This window comes from Malaclemys terrapin, chromosome 10, assembly GCF_027887155.1.
Source record: "Malaclemys terrapin pileata isolate rMalTer1 chromosome 10, rMalTer1.hap1, whole genome shotgun sequence".
In the NCBI taxonomy this organism is placed as follows: domain Eukaryota; kingdom Metazoa; phylum Chordata; order Testudines; family Emydidae; genus Malaclemys; species Malaclemys terrapin.
In genome coordinates this window covers 44,550,549-44,571,267 of record NC_071514.1, presented here as the reverse complement: position 1 = coordinate 44,571,267, position 20,719 = coordinate 44,550,549, and the positions used below count along the sequence as shown (strand labels likewise).

The 20,719-nt window shown below is 42.2% G+C and overlaps 1 protein-coding gene across 11 annotated transcripts in view; it reads right to left on the bottom strand.

Moving 5' to 3' along the window:
• Positions 1-20,719, bottom strand: part of NEO1 (neogenin 1) — a 553,038-nt gene that overhangs the window by 482,324 nt on the left and 49,995 nt on the right. Inside the window, exon 1 of one of the 11 annotated variants that reach the window (XM_054041110.1) lies at positions 15,324-15,402. The exons of the other annotated variants lie outside the window; for them this stretch is intronic. Within the exon in view, the coding sequence (XP_053897085.1) occupies positions 15,324-15,336 (13 nt within the window). The 5' untranslated portion in view covers positions 15,337-15,402. Of the gene's footprint in view, positions 1-15,323; positions 15,403-20,719 lie in introns of those variants that run through there. 11 annotated transcript variants of the gene reach the window in all.

Here is a 20,719-nt window from a genome sequence, read left to right as displayed (position 1 = left end):
GTGGGGCTGGATGGGCTGTTTTTACCATCTAAGGGGTGCACAGGATCTTCCTCACTGCTGGGGCAAAGACCCCGCTGGGCTAAAGCGTAAATATCGACCCAGCCCCTTTACGAGGGGTCTGGGCTCCCAGTGACCTCTCGTGATGCCCGCCCCTTCCTGGTTGCCATAGTCCCCTCTTGCCAGCATCCCAAAATGGTGTGTCTGCTGCAGGAGAACCTGTTCGAGATCTGCACACAGGCCCATGACCCCAGCAAAGACTTCTACCAGCTGATCACCACCCGGAAGGAGGTGGGTGAATGAGGGAGGGTTAATGGTAAGACTAATACTTATCGGTAGGGCCCTACCGAATTCACAGCCATGAAAAATGCATCACACACTGTGAAATCTGATCTCCCACTGTGAAATCTGGTCTTGTGTGCTTTTATTCTATACTATACAGATTTCACAGGGGAGACGTGTTTCTCAAATTGGGGGTCCTGACCCAAAAGAGTTGCGGGGGCGGGTCACAAGATTATTTTAGGGAGGGGGTCACAGTATTGCAACACTTACTTCTGCATTGCCTTCAGAGCTGGGTGCCCAGCTCTGAAGACAGCGCCCCGCCAGCAGCAGAGCAGAAATAAGGGCGGCAATAACATACCTTACCATGCCATCCTTCCTTCTGGGCTGTTGCCTTCAGCACTGGGCAGCTGGACAGTGGTGGCCGCTTACTGAAGGCCCAGCTCTGCAGGCAGCAGCACAGAAGTAAGGGTGGCAATACCATATCATGCCATCCTTATTTCTGCACTGACTCCTTTTTTGGGTCAGGACCCCTAGAATTACAACACCAAGAAATTTCAGATGTAAATGGCAGAAATCAAGAAATTTACCATTTTAAAAATCCTATGACCATGAAATTGACCAAAATGGACCGTGAATTTGGTAGGGCCCTACTTATCAGTTAACCCTTTAACTGTTTATTATTTTACAGCCCTAACACCAATCCTAATACTCTTCTGAATCATTAAGCAAACATTCTTAATGGACCAAATCACAGTAACTTTGCCATTTCATTTGTGTATTTATGTAAATGGTAGTCTCTCTTTTGACTTCAACACAATTTGGAACAGGCCATCATATGTCTCTTTAAGACCAAGAAATTTAGATAATTCAAGGTGTATATATTTGTTTGAAGCATCAAATTTGATGCTTCATTACTACAAGAAGTTCCTGCTTTAAAGCAATGGACATTTTTTTCAGTGTGCCAGGCAGTTGTGTTTGGTCCATATATTAGTTTTCATGAATAATTTCTTGTACCATAGGAAAAACATTTTTCTCATTAGGAAGAGATTGTTATTTGGTTATGCTTATATAACCCAATGATGTAGGCATGGTGTAGAAACCTGAGTTATTGAAAGGGTTAGACTGAAGTCCAGGTAGTCTTGAAATATTTAGGTATCTTTGATTTTGTGGACTATAAAGTCACATTTAAAGGCAGTTATTTATTTTACAATCTTTGTAGAAAAAACACTGTACTAAAGATGTTTTTGTTTTTGCCTTCTTCATACGGATCTGAGAAAGATCTATGTGAAGAGCAAAATTGTAGTTCTTGTGAGAACTCTGATACAGGACAGGGTTAAGGTTGTTTGGAGGACAATGAAAATGTTTAATGGTCTAAGTAATTGGGTATTAAGGTTGGTGTCAACGTAAATAAATTTTGCAATTTGCAGTTTGTAAAAAAATACTAATGGACATGTGTAACTGTATATTCTTGAATAGTACTTATTAACCTTAATGTTAAAAAGATCTTCTGGTTTGAAATTGCCTTAGTTTTGTTCATTTGTTTCTAATGTTATAAAATTTCAGGCTCCATTGTTCTTTGTGAAAAGTTCTGTACCCTGTTTGTTGAAAGCTTAAATGTTGATTAAAGCTCTCTCTGGTATATGAACTTTTTCCCAGAGCAGCTAGGATTATTTTACTGACTCCACAGTCCCATTCCCCAACCAATTTAGCTCTTCAGACAACCCCCAGCCTTAGTTTCTCAGCCAATCCTCATTGCCTAGTTCCAGTCCCCAGCCAATCCTCATTACTTGGATGTAGCTCCACTCCCCAGCCCAGTATAAGTCCTAGACAACCTCTCTCCTTGGTCCCACCCAGACCTTCTGCTAAGGTAATCAGGAAGGAAGCCCTGTTCTTAAGGCCTCAACAGGTTTGCCAGCTGTCAAAAATGCCTCCGCATGAGAACTTGCAGCCTCACCGTCTTCCTGGATCCTTTCCCTCAAGGCCCTAGCCACCTTGTTCAATTTTTATCTATGACCTGCCCACCACTCTTGTCCCAATCCATAGCACTACTGAAATTCAGTTTAAGTGCTAATGCTTGTAATTAAAACCTTAATCCAGCAATTACAACTTTAATTATGAAGAGGTTTGCAAAGATCCAGTTCACAAGATTCAGAACTAGCCATTTTTTAAAAAAGATGCCATATTTGTGAAAAATGCCCTCTCTAACTGCTGAGAGACCTATGTGCACATATGTGCAATCTGAAGTTCTTAAATATTTTGTTTGCCGAGAAAGAGGTGGTCAAAGAATTATGAGACACTTGCAATATTTAAAACATGGTTAATTTTGGATTCAGAATCATTACCATATATACTCGTTCATAAGCTGAATATTTTTGATAAAAAAATGACGCATCAGAGAGCAGGGGTTGGCTTATAAACAGGTCTACACCAAAAATTTGATGATTTTAAACTCTATGGAATCATTGAATTGAATACCTAATACATTGTCGTTTTGTTTACCTGGAGAGTCTGCAGGCATGAAGCCCCTCAGCTCCCTGTGGCCACGGTTTGCTGTTCCCAGCCAACGGGAGCTGCGGGAAGCTGCTGGGAATGGTGAACCGCGGCTACAGGGAGCTGAGGGGCTCCATGCCTGCAGACGCTCCAGGTAAACAACACATCCCGACCCGCCAGCGGCTTACCCTGACGGCCGGGAGGCAAAGTTTGCCAACTCCTGAAATACGGGGTCGGCTTATGAAAGGGTCATACAGTTTTTGCTATTTTTACCTAACCATCTTGGGGGGGGAGAGTCGGCTTATAAATGAACTGGCTAATGAACGAGTACATACAGTATCTTTTAGTTTCTAAATTCCCAGGGGCAAGTTATTCTTATAACCTCAAATTTTTAAACTGATCACTTCTCAAATCAAAAGTTAGAGGACATAAAAGCATGGTTTATAATAGAATAAAGTCTTTATAGAAAGAGGATTTTAAAGACCGTCTACATATCTCTTACATAAACATGTCCTGAAGGCAACTGGGAAATCCTAACTTCTGTAGACACCTGCAGAGTGTCCATCTCAATCTTGATTCTCAAAAACAAATCTTCCTTCTCCTAAAAGAGTGTTCCTTTTCAAATGTGCCACAATTCTTAGATCACCAGCGCACGCATACTTCTTCCTGTCCTGGCATTGTCTCTTAACAACCCTCAAGCGTTTGCAGAGAAATGGCTTATCTTGACCCATTCCTTTCCTTCCTGCTTGTTTTTTCTTACAGCCCCTTACTAAACTAAAGAACCAATTCAAATACAGTGTTCATAAACTATTATAGCAGCTCCAATTCCTATATAAATAGAAAGAAGCCAGGAATTAGCAAGGCCTTATGATGTGCACTGCCACCCACTGAATGCTGCATTTGAAAAAATCTGAAAATCTAGCATTTTGGAAACAAGAGACCACTGGCCAGGCTAGGTAGCCACCTTGCATCTCAGCACAGGCTACATTAAATATTTTGGGCCCACAAAGTTGCTGTTGATTTCAGCTAGTTTGCTTTTAAGGACACTGTGTGTAAGCCTCTATAATTATCAGAGTTAGCTGACAATGGGAGACTTACAGATCTTTTGGCTCTGACCACTGAATTCTAGAGGAAGAGAACTTCAGAATTCTGCAGTCTGGCTAATGTACATCTTTACAACCTACAGTCATCTATGTTTTGCCACAGAGTTTCTTTTGGGTGAGTTCTGAATTAACAACATGTAATTTAAGAAACAACTCCTGTGATCTTGAGGGAAAAAATTAAAAAGCACTTAGTGACTGAAGGTGAAATTAGTCCTTAAAACCAGTTGATGTACGTGAATTTGTAATTTGAGTCTCTATGAAGAGGCATATAAATTCCAATATTTGTCTTGCTGAGATGATAGCTAAATTATTTGACCAGAAAAAGGAAAGTGATTTTCTGAAGAGTTTTTAAAAAAAAAAAAAAAAAAAAAATTGGTTAGGCCAAATTAATGATTTAAAATCCAGAGAGGAAAAGAGGCCCATGAGTAAGTCTTCAAAGAGGGAAGTCACCTTGAGGAATTTTACTTTAAAATGAGAGTAGATAATCTTTGGTCTTCTTGTGCTCAGAATATTTGAGTGAGAGTGAAGGCATGGATTAGGTTTGCCAACTCTACAGATTGTCCTGGAGTCTCCAGTAATTAAAGATGAATCTTTAATGAAAGATTATGTCACGGGATGAAACCTCCAGGAATATGTCCAATCAGAATTGGCAACCCTATCATGGATACACTCAAAGTTTTTTAGTAGTTGTTTATCATGAAGAATTAATATACTGTAGGAAGAGACATTTAAACAGTGATTTTACCATTCATTAATAATACATATAACTATTTCCCATTTTTTCAAGCAAAGCTTGCTTTAAACTAGAAGTTTAATTCAGCCTGATACTCATCAACTAAAGATTCATTCCTAACCTGTCAAACACAATGGAATGACATCAATAGGTCATCCTCTTGAATGTCAAATTATTCAAGTAAATATTTTTCCTCAGCCTGATTTCCAGCCTGCCAATGAAATCCTAGCTCTGAAGTTCTAGTTGCCTGTAGTAAGCCTCATGATTATTTTTCTATCACCATAAATATTTGAAAAAGACAACAATGTATAAAACGGTTTATGACAGGAGTTACTCTGAGTGCACACATAAAAGTGAGGCTTACTTTTGAAGATAATCATTTTAAATTTTCATATCACTCCTTAAAGTATTTTTAGATGCTAAATGCTTGGCATAAACAAAAAAATATTAAGTAAAGTCTCTAATTTTCACTTGGTGACCCTCTCATGCACTTGATTGGTGCTCTTCACTATTTTTGAAGTAGGGGCCACTTTTGCAAAAAACCTCCAATGTGAGAGCCACATGGGGTGGGGCTGAGGGGTTCGGAGTGTGAGAGGTAGCCCAGGGTAGGGCAGAGGGTGGAATGAGGGCTCTAGACTGGAGCTGGGGATGAGAGGTTTGGGATGCGGGAGGGTGCTCAAGGCTGGGGCAGAGGGTTGGGATGGGGGGGGGTGAGGGCTCTAGCTGGGGGTGCAGGCTCTGGGGTGGGGCAAGGGATAAGGAGTTTGGGGTGTAGGCAGGTTGCCCTGGGGCTGGGGCCAGAGGATTCCCCCCAGCCCTCTCCCTGCCACCAACAGCTAGCTCCAGGGAAGGGGCCCTCTCTCCCCCATGCCGGCAGGCAGCACAGGAGCTCTGGGGGAAGGGGGCCCTCTCCTTACCTCTCCCCCACGATCCCGGTAGCAGGGAGCTCTGGGGGAAGGCCCACAGCAGCTCTGCAAGCCCCAACTTGCTCCCCTCCCGAGTTCCCGCCCACCCCCTACCTCTTCCTCTCCAGGTCCCTGCTGCGTGGCCTTTTAGAGTTGTTACGTGGCTATTTATAGCCTGCTGTGCAGCCGCACAGCTTAGAGGGAACTTAGGCTCATGGGCCTTGCAATGAAGAACACTGCACTTGATAAATACATTGCCTATTTTCACTCAGATCACCTAGAGATTTCAACAAATTCTGCATCTAGGTAAAACAAAATTAATCTCTTTCACTTTCAGGATATTTTAATGGATTTATTTACAAAAATTCATGTCAGGTAGAAATTCCTTATACTTTTACAGAGAATGTCTAGACTAGTATGCTACTGCATTTTCAGTCCTGAAATAACCCAGTATTTATGCTTGAGTTAAGATCAGCCTTTTGAATTTCAAATATTTAAACATTCTTGGTTGTTTCACATTTCGGTTTCTAAAAGGCATCTCAGGTCAAGTTGCCTCTTTATTTTACTTGCTAAAAACAGACTAAGCACCAATATATCCCAAATGATTCCATACATGCAAACAGTATTGGCACCTAAGAAATAATTATATTGTCTTAAAAAGATTTTTTTTACTTTACGTGTCTTTTGTCTATTATTTGATGACTGAATTGTTAAGGAAAGCCCAAGACATAGCCTCAATTTACATGCATGACTCAGGATAAATTCAAATCACAAAATGCACAAACAAAAATGGGGATGGGGGGTTTGGAGCACCAAGCCTCCCCTCATCTTGCTTTGAAAGACTCACTGCCCTTGAAATGAAATGAAAGAAATGGATATCTTACTAAAAGTTATGCTCTAGTTAATTCAGAAGTTACGAGGTTGACGCAAGACTCACCAAGTGAAATTATACAGATGATCAGCATGTGGATGACATTCTTCCTACTGCTCCTGTCCCCTTTTATATCAGGTAAGAGGACCAGAGAAGCATGAAAAGACTCTAAAAAGCCTAATCTGGCCAGGGGAGAATTCCCCCAATACAGGAACTGAGGAAGAAAGCTGCAGGATGTCTCCCAAGGACACCAATGCAAACGCCAGTGTAGGGAGGCATGCCAGGAGCAGAGCTGAGAAGGGAGTGGAGCCGCAGTGCATAGCATTACAGAGATTTTGGGCAGTGCTGCTGCCTCTAGGCAGCCAAGGACAGGTTGACATAATTTAGGTGGCCCTCCAGAGGGCTGCCTCAGTTATGCCATGCCAGCCCCAAATCAGGAGGGAGCAAATGTGACTTAAAACCACAGAATCTCATCCTGTATGATCCAAAAGTTCCCTTCTGACCTTAATCTATGAAAGAGAACAGTCATGCTTTCCCTATCCTCCTTCTGATTTGTCTATTCAGGACTCTTCTCCTTTCCCTCCACTCCACCAATTCCTTCAGTTTCCATTGCCCACCCACTATCATCTCCATCCCTTATCCAGAGGGCAAATTTCCACAAAAAAATCGTTACCTACCTTTCCGTAACTGTTGTTCTTTGAGATGCATTGCACACATCCATTCTACTCTGTGCGCGCGCATCTCATGCACAGTTGGAGATTATTCCCTCAGCAGTATCATTGGGGCAGCATGAGCACCTTCTGGTGCCGAACACCACTGCACGCAGGTATAAAGGGCAGTGCTGCCCCCAACTCACCTTAGTTCCTTCCTACTAGAAAACACTAGTATAGAGAGGAAAGGGGGGCAGTTCGTGGAATGGACACGTGCAACACATCTCAAAGAACAACAGTTACAGAAAGGCAGGCAACAGTTGTTTCGTCTTTGAGTGATTGCACATGTCCATTCCACTGAAGATGACTCCACAAGCAGTCTGAGCTGGAGGTGGGCTTGGAGTCTACTTGAATAAGGACTGTAGGACCACTCGTCCAAATCTGGCATTGTCTCTAGACTGATGAGAGATGGCATAGTGAGAGGCAAAGGCATGGACAGACAACCTGGTTGCTGCCTTACAAATATCCAGGATGGGCAAACAAGCCAGAAAAACCACAGAATCTGTCTGTGACCTGATTGAATGAGCTACTACTTTACATGGAAGATGCAACAACAGCAAATTGGTAGCATAAACAAATATAGCCAGTGTAATAAATGAAAGGGGGGGTAGCTCCCCTTTATGGACACCCAGCCATCCAGTAGCTATAAAATCCCTCTTAGTAGCTGTTCTCTAATTGCTCTACCTGTAAAGGGTTAAAAAGTCTCACTGCTATGCATAGGTAAAAGGAAGTGAGTGGGCACCTGGCCAAAAGAGCCAATGGGGAAGGCTAGAACTTTTTAAAATTGAAACAAGACTCCCCTTTTGTCTGTCTGTGGTTGTTCTCCGGGAGACGGACAGGACAAAGTTATGTTGTAAGAAGGTTGGGCCAGGTATGAAAAAATCATCAGTATCATACCTAGAAACTACTCATTTAAAACCCCAGATATACAAGTAGATCAGGAAATGTCTAGGAAGACGTGATTAGGTTTATCCCTTTTATTTCTTTATGGCTTGTTGATTCCTCTGTGCTAACCCCAGGTGCTTTTGTTTTGCTTGTAACCTTTAAGCTGGACCCCAAGAAAGCTATTCTTGGTACTTAATGCTTGTAATTGCTCTTTTAAAATCTAGCAATAGCCTGCGTTCCCAGATGTATTTTCTCTCTCTTTTTTTAACTAATAAAATTTACCTTTTTTTAGAATAGAATTGGATTTGTGTGTCTTAAGAGGTTTGTGCACATGTTGTTTAAGTAGCTAGTGGCAACAGCTTATTTCCTTCCCCCCCCCTCAGCTCTTCCGCGAAAGGGCTTGAGGGTACCCCACAGGAAGGAATTCCCAAGTGCGCCCTCCTGGGCTCTCAGAGGGGTTCTGCACTTGGGTGGTGGCAGCATCAACCAATCCAAGGTCAGAGAAAAGTTGTAACCTTGGGAGTTTAGTAGTGGCCAATATAAATTTTTAGAACCCTTGCAGGCCCCCACCTTCTGCACTTGAAGTGCCAGAGTGGGGAATTAGCCTTGACAGACAGAAATCCAGGAAAAGATCCTCTGGGTGAATAATGGGTGGCCCTTTACTCTGTCTGAAACTGCAACAATGAGCTGAGATGAAGATCTGAATGGCCTAGTTTTATTTAGGTAAAAAGCCAAAGCTCTTCTAACATTCACAGCATGGAGCTTTTCTTCCCATTTACTCAAATGAGGCTTTAGAAAGAAAACTGGTAAATAAATTGCTTGATTAACGTAAAAAACTGACACCGCTTTAGTCAGGAATTTTGGGCGAAGTCAAAGAAAAACCTTGTCCCTAAAGAAAATTGTATAAGGAGGCTCCAATACTAAAGCTTGCAGCTCCCCTACCCTTCTAGCTGAAGTTATAGCAACCAAGAAACCTACCTTCATAGACAGGTGTAACAGGGAACAAGTCGCTAGCAGCTCAAATGGGGGACCAGTCAACTTTGCTAGAACTAAATTTAAGCTCTACTGTGGAACTGGGCTATGTACCTGTAGGTATTATCTGTGCAAACCCTTCAGAAACCTGATAGACACAGGGTTTGAAAAAAATTGATCAGTTATCCACAGGAGGATGGAAAGCTGAGATAGCCACCAGAGGGACTCTGATGGAATTAGGAGTTAACCCTTGTTGTTTCAGAAACAAGAGATAGTCCAAGGTACAATAAACGGAGATTGAGATTGGGTAAACATTTCTTTGCATGGACCAAATGGAGAATATCTTCCATTTGGCAAGGTAAGTAGACCTAGTTGAATGCTTTCTACTATTGAGCAGAATTTCCTGCATTCCCTTAGAGCAATCTCCTTCTGAGATTGTCAGCCTGAAGCATCCACTGTCAGATGGGGAGCCTGAAGTTAGGATGAAGACGACAGCCGTGGTCCTGGGAGATCACATCCACCTCTCTCGGGAGAGACAATGGAGGTCTGACTGACAAGGCTAGTAGAACTGAAAACCATTGTTGATGTGGCCATCTTGGTGTTATTAGAATAAGATGTTCAGAATCTTTCCTGACTTTGGACAACACTTTGGGTAGGAGCAGAACTGGAGGGAAGGCGTACAGCAGGCCTTTTGACTAGGGTAGAAAGAAAGCATCTGTCAGTGAAAGTGGGCTGCTCCCCACTAAGGAACAAACATGACTACTTTTTGCACTTGTTACAAACAAGTCAACTTAGGAAGTACCCCACCACTGAAAAATTGGATCTGGACATATCAGGGCAAAGAGACATGTGGTGGTGGCCTGTGAATGACCTATGGGCTGCCAGATAGTGTTTTGAACTTCTGGAAGGTAAGCAGCTTTCAGGCTGATGGAACTGACAATGCAGAAATTCCAAAGGAGGCTTGCCTCCTGGCATAACTTGGTCGACCAGCCCCTCCCTATGTTTGTTTACATAGAACATGGCTGCTATATCGTCTGTGAGCACCAACAAGTTCCAACCCTTGATATGTGGAAGGAATGCCATGCAAGCCAAATGGATGGCCCAAAATTCCCTGATATTTATGTGGAGAATTAGACCAAAGGCCCTGAGCTTGAAGGGGACTTAAGTGAGTTCCCCAACCCAGATCTACTGCATCTGTAATTAGAGAGTGTATCTGTTATAAGGAAAAGGGAACTTCCTCACAAACATTTGCAAGATTCTACCCACCAGTTCAGGGAAGACAAAACTAGCAGCTGCAGAAGAATGGGGAGGAGGAGGACCCCTCTTGTAACTTCTTCCCCTCTTTCTGGACAGGTCCTGGGTATGAGGCATGAAGGGCTGAAAGCTAGGACTGCTGTGGGCAGAACAGTTCTCTTTTTGTCACTGGTGTATAAATCCCCAGACTCTTAAGGGTCACCCTTGAATCCTTAAGATTAAGGAGCCTCTCATCCATCTTATCAGAAGAGTGAGGGGCCCTGAATGGTTGGCTGCACCTCCAGGGGAAGGCATGACAGCTGCAGCTAAGCTGAATGCTGCACAGTGATGGCAGAAGCCATAGCTCAAGCTTCAGAGTCTACTGCATGTAGGCTCGCTTGAAATGTTATTTTAGCAACTAATTTGTCCTCCTCGACAATAGCCTCCTGCTTTGCATTGTGCAGAAGCTTTGCTTTAAGACATCCGGATAGTATCCCACAGGCTAAAACTGTGATGACCCAGCACAGCCTGTTGATTCATGATCCTAAACTGTAAGCCTCCTGTGGAATAAATCTTCCTGCCAAACAGATCTTGGTTTGCCAGACTGATCAGCTAAGCCAATACTGGCAACCTATATGAAAAGGCCGAAAAACACCATGCCTCTGGACTTCATCAATATGCAGAAAGCCTTATAAGCCCGTCACTGTCAAAGACAATTTTAGATTAACTTAATGAGGCTGTTAAGAATGCTGGAGACACAACTCCGTTTATGTGAACCAACATGGCTGTTGCATCATACTTTCTATTTAAGCAAGAGATACCACACACTACAAACTGGAGGCCAATGTGAAGTGCATTGTGACTTGTTAATCCTGAAGTTGGACACTGGTTTCGAACAAGACTGGCAAATGCTCACTATCTTTCTGAAAAAACTCAGCTAGAAGCATGCGGTGCAACAGTGAAAGACTCAGCAGTTGAAAAAGTGAAGAACTCTCTCACCATACTCAAAATATGTGCATACATGGCTGATGAATGCACCGATGCAAAGAGGCATCAAGTATTAAGTCAGTGTGTACATTATCTTGATGTCTGTGGTAGGCCAGTAGATGCATCAACTGCATCTGTGACATCTTAGAAAAGTTAAATGCTTGTAAATTGAACCCCAAACAAACAGATGGCTGCTTGTGCATTTGATGGAGCTACAAACTTCTCTGGAAGATATACTGGAGTACAAACTTTGCTCAGAGAAAAGTATAATCCTAATCTCTCCTATATACGCTGCAGAAGCCATCTACTCCAGCTAGCGCGAGTACAAGCTGCAGAATCTTCAAAAGACATTAAAAAGCCATAAATTTAATGGCTTTTTATACTCTCTTTTTTCAGCAACAGTCCAAAAGGACTGGACATGTAGGAAAACAAACAGAAGATACACCGGGATTGAAGTTCAAATTAGTCCAACCTGGGAAAGCCTGCTGGTTTTCTCATGAGCGATTCTTGGCTGTTGTCTTAAAATTACTGCAACTGTTATTACTGGCTTTGGAAAGTATCAAACAAGATAGGGCAGATCTGAGTAGTGAGGCTGGTGGACTATTTTTGTTACAAAGTTCAGAGAAGACTAGCACCATTCTCTCTTGTAAATCTACTGTTGAAACCATTTTGAGTCATTAAACAATGTCAACCAGGCATCTGCTACAACAGTAGTGTAGATCTTTGTCCAGCAATACAAGCTACCCTTGGATCAATCAGAGAGCTATCCATTGAAAATGTACTGGAAAAAGAAAGACTTCAGTCCAGAAGTTGACTAATGAAGGTTCTTATATTGACTTCTTAAGTGAAGAGGACAAGAAGTGTTTGTTAAGCCATCTGAAAAAGTACACAGACTTGATTCTTACAAATCTACAATAGCGATTTCTGGATTCTACTCAACCTCCATGTAGCTTTTACAGATGCCTGTTTATAATACACTGACAGTTGAGTGGAGTGATCAAGACAGAATAGAGAATTTTGAACACAAAGTGGAATATCATACAATGAACAAATGAAGATTTAACTTCGACTTCTTTATCATCACTAGTGGTTCAACCGAATCTTTGTGCTAGGTTTCCTCAGATGAAAGAAGTAGGAATTCATCTCTTGCTACTCCCAGTCACAACAGCTACAGTTGAGCATTCTTTTTCCTCATTGAATAGAATTTTGTGTTTTGAAAGAAGTCTCCTTCTGCCTGATCATGAACATATCATGAAGGCCTGGAAGTGACAGACACACAAGATGACACCAAAGAGTGCAAGAAACCAAGAAGGATGTAGATGTACTGCTTCATAATAAGCTTGAGTAACCAACTTTAATTTTTGTGATAATTTTAAAACATGAGTTAAATCTAATAAAATGGTCGGGAAACTTTTTTCAGTTTTTACTATGGTGCCATACAGTCCATCTTTGCCCTCACGGTCTCTATCCTCGTCAGCCCTCATCCCCCCTGAATATTCCAACACCCCCTAATTTCAATTCCTGGGGAAAACACTGGTATGGTAGATTTCAAATCAATGAAGGCTACACTCAGAAAGACCTCAAGACTTCCGGAACATGCTGCTTAAACAGTTTCACTTTTGTTTCTACTGCCTGTTCCTCCCTTCTCACATTTATCTCCAGACTTCTCCTTGTCCAGATCTATTCCACCCCCAACCATCTTCTATTCATTGAACTTTTTGAAACTTCGCACTTTTAGAGAGAGGTAAGGGATTAACTCTGTACACAAATTTGCAGAGGGACAATAGGGTTGAGGTCTATTATTTCTCACTGCTATATATTTATTTTAAAACATTTTTGCTGTTAACAAGCATATCTCTGGAGACAAATCCAGCTTGAGAACTGCAAAACTAAGCATCTCTGATGGTATCTTCTAGACTGAGCACTGAGTCCCATTGGGTAGATAGAAAGATTAACCTATATAATCTATACAAAAGCCCCTGGAACCCCATAAAATTGGGTCCCTAATCCATGAACTAAAGGAACTCATTTACAAAACTTCTCTTAAGCATTACATGAATATATTGTCTCATACTATAGAATTAGAATTTGTAATCCCTATTCCATGAGGAGGTATCTTGATTTTTATCCACCCTGGTTTTTGTCTAGATGTGGAACAAAACCAAATACTGAAGCCTTGACATTTCTGGCAAAACAGAATTCTTGTTTTCCAGCCAGCCCCATTTAAAAAGGGAGACAAATACCAAAGTTTTAAATTTGTATGGACAACTTTAACTCTTCTACCTTGTGCATCTGCATTGATTCTTTCACCATACATTTACATACTAATTATTCACAAAATTCCCAGCTCATGAAGTGTGGAGGTTGGATGATGTGCAGTGAACAAGGCAGCTGTTCAATATGCATTTGTTATCTGTTCGGTCCTCTCCTTCATTCACTGCACACCATCCAATTCCCATAATGAATAAGGGAGGGTGCATCAGACTACTTGTCTCACTTGCTACACACCGTGATCCTGGGTCAGGTGTGTGTGTGGGGGGGGGGGGGGGGGGAAGAGAAAGAGAGAGGACAGCAGCTGTCTGCCCTGAGCAGAGCAGAGCCAGCAAGCAGGAGGCATGGTGGTGCATCCGGCTCTGCCTCCCTGCAGCAGCTCATACCACTTGGCATAGCTGGGGGGATGGGAGGTGGCCAGTGGCAGGCCCAGGTCAGGGGTTTCTGGCTGCCGCACAGACAGCTGGACTAGCCCATGGCACCTGCACACAGATAGCGCAGCCCCCGCCTCCTAGTGAGAGGGTGCTGCGCATGCAGCTCCCCTGCCCCGGCCCCACCATTATTCGAATGATGAGGCCAGGGACCATGAGGGTCCCGGACCATGCTGGGCAGGCAGCAGCACCGGCACCTAGAGGACAGGCACCCCGACCAATGGGTGCTCCTTGCTCCAGGTAAGCCTCCTTAGCCCGGGCGCCGCAGCGTAGCTGGAGCCTTACCACCCCATACCCATTGTGTTTTATTTTGTATTTTTTTTCTTTTAGAATGTATTTTATGTGCACTTGTGTATATTCTTTTTGCCCTAGAGCTACCGTTGCTGGTACCCTAATGGCAGCCACCTCCATCTGCAACTTAAACTTATAAATATCATAAATAAAACCTGTGCACAAGTGTGCTGTGTCAAAGACAACTCCTGTGCCAATCTCCTGTCTTTTACAATTGTTCCCTATGGGGGCTCCACAAATATATTTGAAGCTGGGCCCACAAAAAGTTAATCCGGCCCTGACTACAGATCATTCAACTTTTGCAGTAAATGAGGTAGGAGTCTAATGATACCTTAACTCATTCACTATCCAACCTGCACAACAGTTGAGGCTGGGTGCTATTGAAACAGTGATTTATACGGATATTAAATGTAAAATGTAAATATCTAGCACAGTCCTCCATATTTTTCAACTGTCATTACCAAGATATTTTACCTTTAATTATATTTGGGTTTAAATGGAGAGTAAGTTTTAGACCATTTTCTTTTTCCATTAAGACAGTAGCACATTATTCCCATTTTTGGGACCTTTCACCCTCCTTTCAGCTTACATACGGAACACAAAATTCAACTTTTGTTACATTCTGGCTAATGCCACTGACAGTCACTAAATAAACATTAAAAGAGCAAAAAATATTTTTAGATAAAGTTTCCATCTTCTTATGGTGAAATTTCAATTGTAGTGATAGTATATGGGTTGTTCTATTACTCTCTAATACATCCTATTAATACAGGATTGGGGTGTGTGTGGCCTTTTCCATTAATACCCAACAATGGAGCCTTAGCTTGACTATCATGGCTCTAGTAAAAAAATCACAGCCTTAACCAACATCTTCTGCTGCTTATTAAAAATAATTTTATTGTAACATATCAAAAAAATCAAAGTCCCTATGCAAGGTATGTTAATAAATTCAGCAAGTCAATGCATCATGCCTTCAGTTTAAGGATTCTATTAGAAATTAAACCCTTTTTGTTATGAACTAGATAATTATTTAATCTGTGGAAACTAAGGCAAAATAGTTCACATCCCAGGGTTTAATGCACTAATTCACCATAACCCCTGATTTTATCACCCCCATATTTGTCTACAAGATTCCATAATGTTTAAAGGTAATAACACTCACCATTCACGCACATAAAAGTGTGACTTCCATATGCAGCAATATAGGAAAGCACAGTGAAAAGACTGCCATTATAACAAAATGCTTTAACACCCAGGAAACTTGCAATAGAGGGTAGATGTCAAAATTCATACTTCCACTTCAAAGTCACCTTCCTAATGCACACAGGAGGAAGACTAAGTTAATAAAACTCCAGGGATGATTTAAATTATGAAATTTTAAAATGCTATGCTATCAGATTTTCCTGATTACGGTCTCATGGAAATCACCACTTTAAGAGCCCTCATGGTTTTTGTTTTTTTTTTTTTACTTAAAATGCTAGATCAAGATTAGTTTAGTTTACCCAATTGTTAATGTTTTACTTGCATTTTAAAGGAAACTAAAAACTTTGAAACAGATCATTTTGTTTTACTATATATTTTGTATGGTACCTATATACATTATGCTTAAATGCTACTTTAAGCTATTTCTTCAAATGTGAATTAGGACTCATGAAAGAGTACTAATTTGACAACAATTGAGAATGAAGCCCTGTCCACAGAACAAATATAGCACAGACCGTAATAATGCAAGCAAAACGTCCCTGCCAACCCATAACCCTGATATAAAGGAACTACCCTTAGAAGTGAGTGTGTGATCCATTCTCTGTCGTCTTTGGCTTCTACCAAGAATGGCAACAAGGGACACAATTAGTGCTAATTTTTTCTGTAGTGATTATGTGCACATCTGTTCACTAAAACTGAACTAAGATGTCCAACTCATTTCATAAAGGACACCAATCCCATACAAGATCTTAGCTTTCAGTCACATGAGCTAGCTCAAATCAGTGAAACACAGATGACAGCAGAAGTTACTTATGTGCAATTCTTCTGAAGAACATAAGAACTTCCATACTGGGCCAGAACAATGGTCCATTAGCACTGTATCCTGTCTCTGGCCAATACCAGGGACTTCAGGGAGAGTATACACAACAGGGCAATTATGGAATGATCTACCCATGTCTTCCACTCCAGGCTTCTGTCAGAGATTTAGAGTCACCCTGAGCATGGGATTGCATCCTTGACCACTGTGGCTAATAGTCATTGTAGGACCTATCCTCCATGAACTTATCCAGTTCTTTTTTGAACCCAGTTATACTTTTAGCCATCGAAACATCCCATGGTAATGAGTTCCACAGATTTATTGTGCATAGTGTGAAAAACTACTTCCTCTTGTTTGTATTAAAATCAGCTGCCTACTAGCTTCCCTGGTGACCCTTAATTTTTGTATTTTGGGATGCGTAAATAACACTTCCCTGTTCACTTTTTCCAAACCATTCATGATTTTATAGACCTCTATCATCTCCTTGTCTCTTTGCTAAACTGAACAGTGCTAATTTTTTTAGTCTCTCCTCATATGGAAGCCATTCCATACCCTTGATCATATTTGCTGCCTGACTCTGAACCTTTTCCAGTTTCACTATATGCTTTTTGAGATGAGGTGACCAGAACAGAACAGTGTTCAAGGCCTGGTGCACCATGGATTTATATAGTGGCATTATGATATTTTCTATCTTATCTATCCCTTTCCTGATAGCCTTTTCAACCATTGCTGCGCATTGAGCTCAAGTTTTCAGAGAACTATCCACAGTGATTCCAGATTTTTTTCTTGAGTGGTAACAGCTCATTTTGAACCCATCATTATATATGTATATTTGGGGTTATTTTTTGCAATGTGCATTGCTATGCCATCTACCATTTTGTTGCCCAGTCACCAAGTTTTGTGAGATCTCCCTGTCACTTTTCAGTCAGCTTTGGACTTAAGTATCTTGAATAATTTTGTATTATCTGCAAACTTTGCCACGTCACTGTTCACATCTGTTTCCAGATCATTCATGAATAATAATACATTGAATTGCACTGATCCCAGTACAGATCCTTAGGGGATCCTGCTATTTACCTCTCTCCATTGTGAAAATGGAACATTTATTCCTACCCTTTGTTTCCTATCTTTTAACCAGTTATTATCCTATGAGAAAACTTTCCCTATGAGCCCATGGCTACTTAGTTTCCCTAAGACCCTTTAGTGTACTATCTTGTCAAAGGCTTTCTGAAAATCCAAGTATACTACATCTACTTGATTACCTTTGTCAACATGCTTGTTGACACCCTCAAAGAATTCTGATAGATTGGTGAGGCATGATTTCCCTTTACAAAAGCTGTGCTGGCTCTTTCTCAACATATCATGTTCATCTATGTCTATTAATTCTGTTCTTTACTATAGTTTCTACCAATTTGCCCAGTACTGAAGTTAGGCTTGCTGGCTTATAAATTGCCAGAATCACCTCTGGACCCCCCCGCCCCTTTTTTTTTTTTTAAATAAAGTATGTTACATTAGATACCTTCCAGTCACCTGATACAGTGCCTTGCTTCAGTAGTAAGTTACATATCAGAGTTAGTAGCTCTGTAATTTCATATTTGAGTTCCTTCAGAACTCTTGGGTGAATCCAATCTGGTCCTGGTGACTTATTACATTTAATGTATCAGTTTATTCTAGAACCACCTCTTCTATTGATACATCAGTGTGGGACAGTATTTCACATCTGTCTCCCAAAAGGATTGCTCTGATGTGGGTATCTCCCCCACATCCTCTGCAGTGAAGATGGATGCAAAGCTTCTTCCCTAAACATTACTAATAGATTCACAGTGTTTGGGCTCACTCCAAGGGAATATCCAGAACTAAGTTGTTTTGGAGGTCTATTCCCACTACACCAAGTGATACATTTCATCCCTGTTAAGTGTGTTCCACAGTAGTACTAATATAGACCTACACTGGGCCCAAGTGAACAATAGTTTTAAACTGAAATTGGACATTGGCATGAGCAATAGCCCCAAAGTGTGTGACCAAAAAGAGTAAGATCATGAGAAAGAGCGATTGTTTGTGTTAAACTTGTTGTGACCTAAGTTCCCTCTAAGCTGTACAGCCACGCAGCTGCCTATTAAGCGCCGCATAGGGGTTCAGGGCTGCAGCAGCGATAGATGCCTCTCCCCCAACATGGACCTGCCCCGGACTTGTCGCGGCCGGGGGAGAGGCGCCCTTCCCCCGGTCCCAACCCAGCCCTGGCACGGACCTGCTGCAGCCGGAGAAGAGGCGCCTCTTCCCCCCCAGCCCAGGTGCTGCTGCGGGGAGAGAGAGCTGGGGGGAGGGGGAGGAAGTCCTCTCTCCCTGCCGTAGCCCCTGGGCAGCCTGCACCCAAAACCCCCCATCCCCGGCCCTACCCCAGAGCCCGCACCCCCAGCCGGACCCCTCACCCCCCCACACCGCAACCCTCTGCCCCAGGCCTGAGCCCCTCATCCTCCCTCCCCCCACCCGAACCCTCACACACACACACACACACACACACACACACCCTGGACACCAATTTTCTGAGCCAGCCCTCTGCCACCACAACCCTCTGCCCCAGCCCTGAGCCGCCCTCCCACACTCTGAACCCCTTTGCCCCACCCCCACCACATGAATTTTGTCATGTGCACCAATATGAAGGTGATGTGTCACATTGGTGCACACAAAGTTCACTCCGCACATGCGTGGGAAAAAACAGAGGGAACACTGGTCGTGACCCTTGAAATACCAGAGTTACCTTTTTTAAGGATTAGGTTGAGAAAACTTTGTTAATTGGGTACCAGGTGCAGTGAATAATTGGTTTATTATAAAGAAATGCTAAACCAGTAGTTACGAAAAGATATAGCAAAATAAGCTGGAGTGATGGCATAATGGGAAGGTGTTTCCTAGGCTTGATTCTGTTATAAATATTGTGGCCAATGCTTGTAACTGCATTATAATTTGGATATAAAATATAAGTTTGTAGATGCTTGCTTTGGTATTTTGGATGTAACCAACACCATGTGGACCTTGGACTAACAAAGAAATGCTAGTGTGGAATCTGAGTCATGGTAAACCATAATAAATGCATTTGGAATATTATTTCCAACAAAAGGCCTCAACTGTCAGTCCCATTTATACAAAAGAGACAGATCATTAACTAATACAACAAGCAATATCAATTATGCAGGAATGTGAGTGGGCAAATGTTAATGTATTACAACTTACTGGTATTTCTTCATAGAAGAATTACAAGCCATTTACATTTCTTGAAAAACAGATTCCTGTTCTTAAAGGTAAAGTGCTCAGGAACGTCTCCATGGCAGCATATTTCAGGGAGCTCTGAACAGGGAAAGTGCCTGGCAACAATATTTCCACCTCACTATCATATAAATATGAAAGATCCTGCCACCTATTAGCCAGGATGGACAGGGATGGTGTCCCTAGCTTCTGTTTGCCAGAGGCTGGGAATGAGCGAATGGGGATGGATCACTTAACGATTGCCTGTTCTGTTCATTCCCTCTGGGGCACCTGGCATTGGCCACTGTCAGAGGACAGGATGCTGGGCTGGGCTGGACGGACCTTTGGTCTGACCCAGAATGGCCGTTTTTATGTTCACCTGACAAGCAGGTCTTCGAGCAGTCAATGTGGATTTGGTATGTGTGCGCTACAGCTGTGCCACTGAAGTGTAGATACTATAGCAACAGAAGGGTTTTTTCCATCAATGTAGTAAATCCATCCCTTCTAGAGGCGGTAGCGAGGTTGATGGAAGAATTCTCCCATTGACCCAGTTGCATCTGCAGTGGCGTCAACCTACTTTAAATCACACAGCGAGTGAAATTTTTTACAGACATGACTGCGGTAAACTAGGTCAACCTAAGTTTTACATGTAAACCAGGCCTCAGATACTAGTCAGCCCTTGACTGAAACAGAAATCCATACAAACTAACATGTTCAGTCCAGTATCTGAACTCCAAGACAAACCAGACTAATCACCAAATGCGATGAGCCTGGACGTATATACACCTACAACAACGAGGAGGGTTAGAAAGCAGAACCAGTTCTTACAAAAAACAAAAATCTTTTTCAAAAAGCAGAATTACAACAAGGTAGACTGAGATTTTCCAACTATTAGCCTGAAGTATCAACTCACTATTTACATCAGGTACAACATCTACATCAGGTGTAAGCAACCTATGGCACGCGCGCCAAAGGCGGCACACAAGCTGATTTTCAGTGGCACTCACACTGCCCGGGTCCTGGTCCGGGGGGCTCTGCATTTTAATTTAATTTTAAAAGAAGCTTCTTAAACATTTTTAAAACCTTATTTACTTTACATACAACAATAGTTTTGTCAAGGTTCCTTCCCCACTCTGAACTTTAGGGTACAGATGTGGGGACCTGCATGAAAACTTCTAAGCTTAACTACCAGCTTAGATCTGGTTTTGCTGCCACCACTCCCAAGTGCTAACTCCCTTCCCTGGGTAACCTTGAGAGACTCCTCCACCAATTCCCTGGTGAACACTGATCCAAACCCC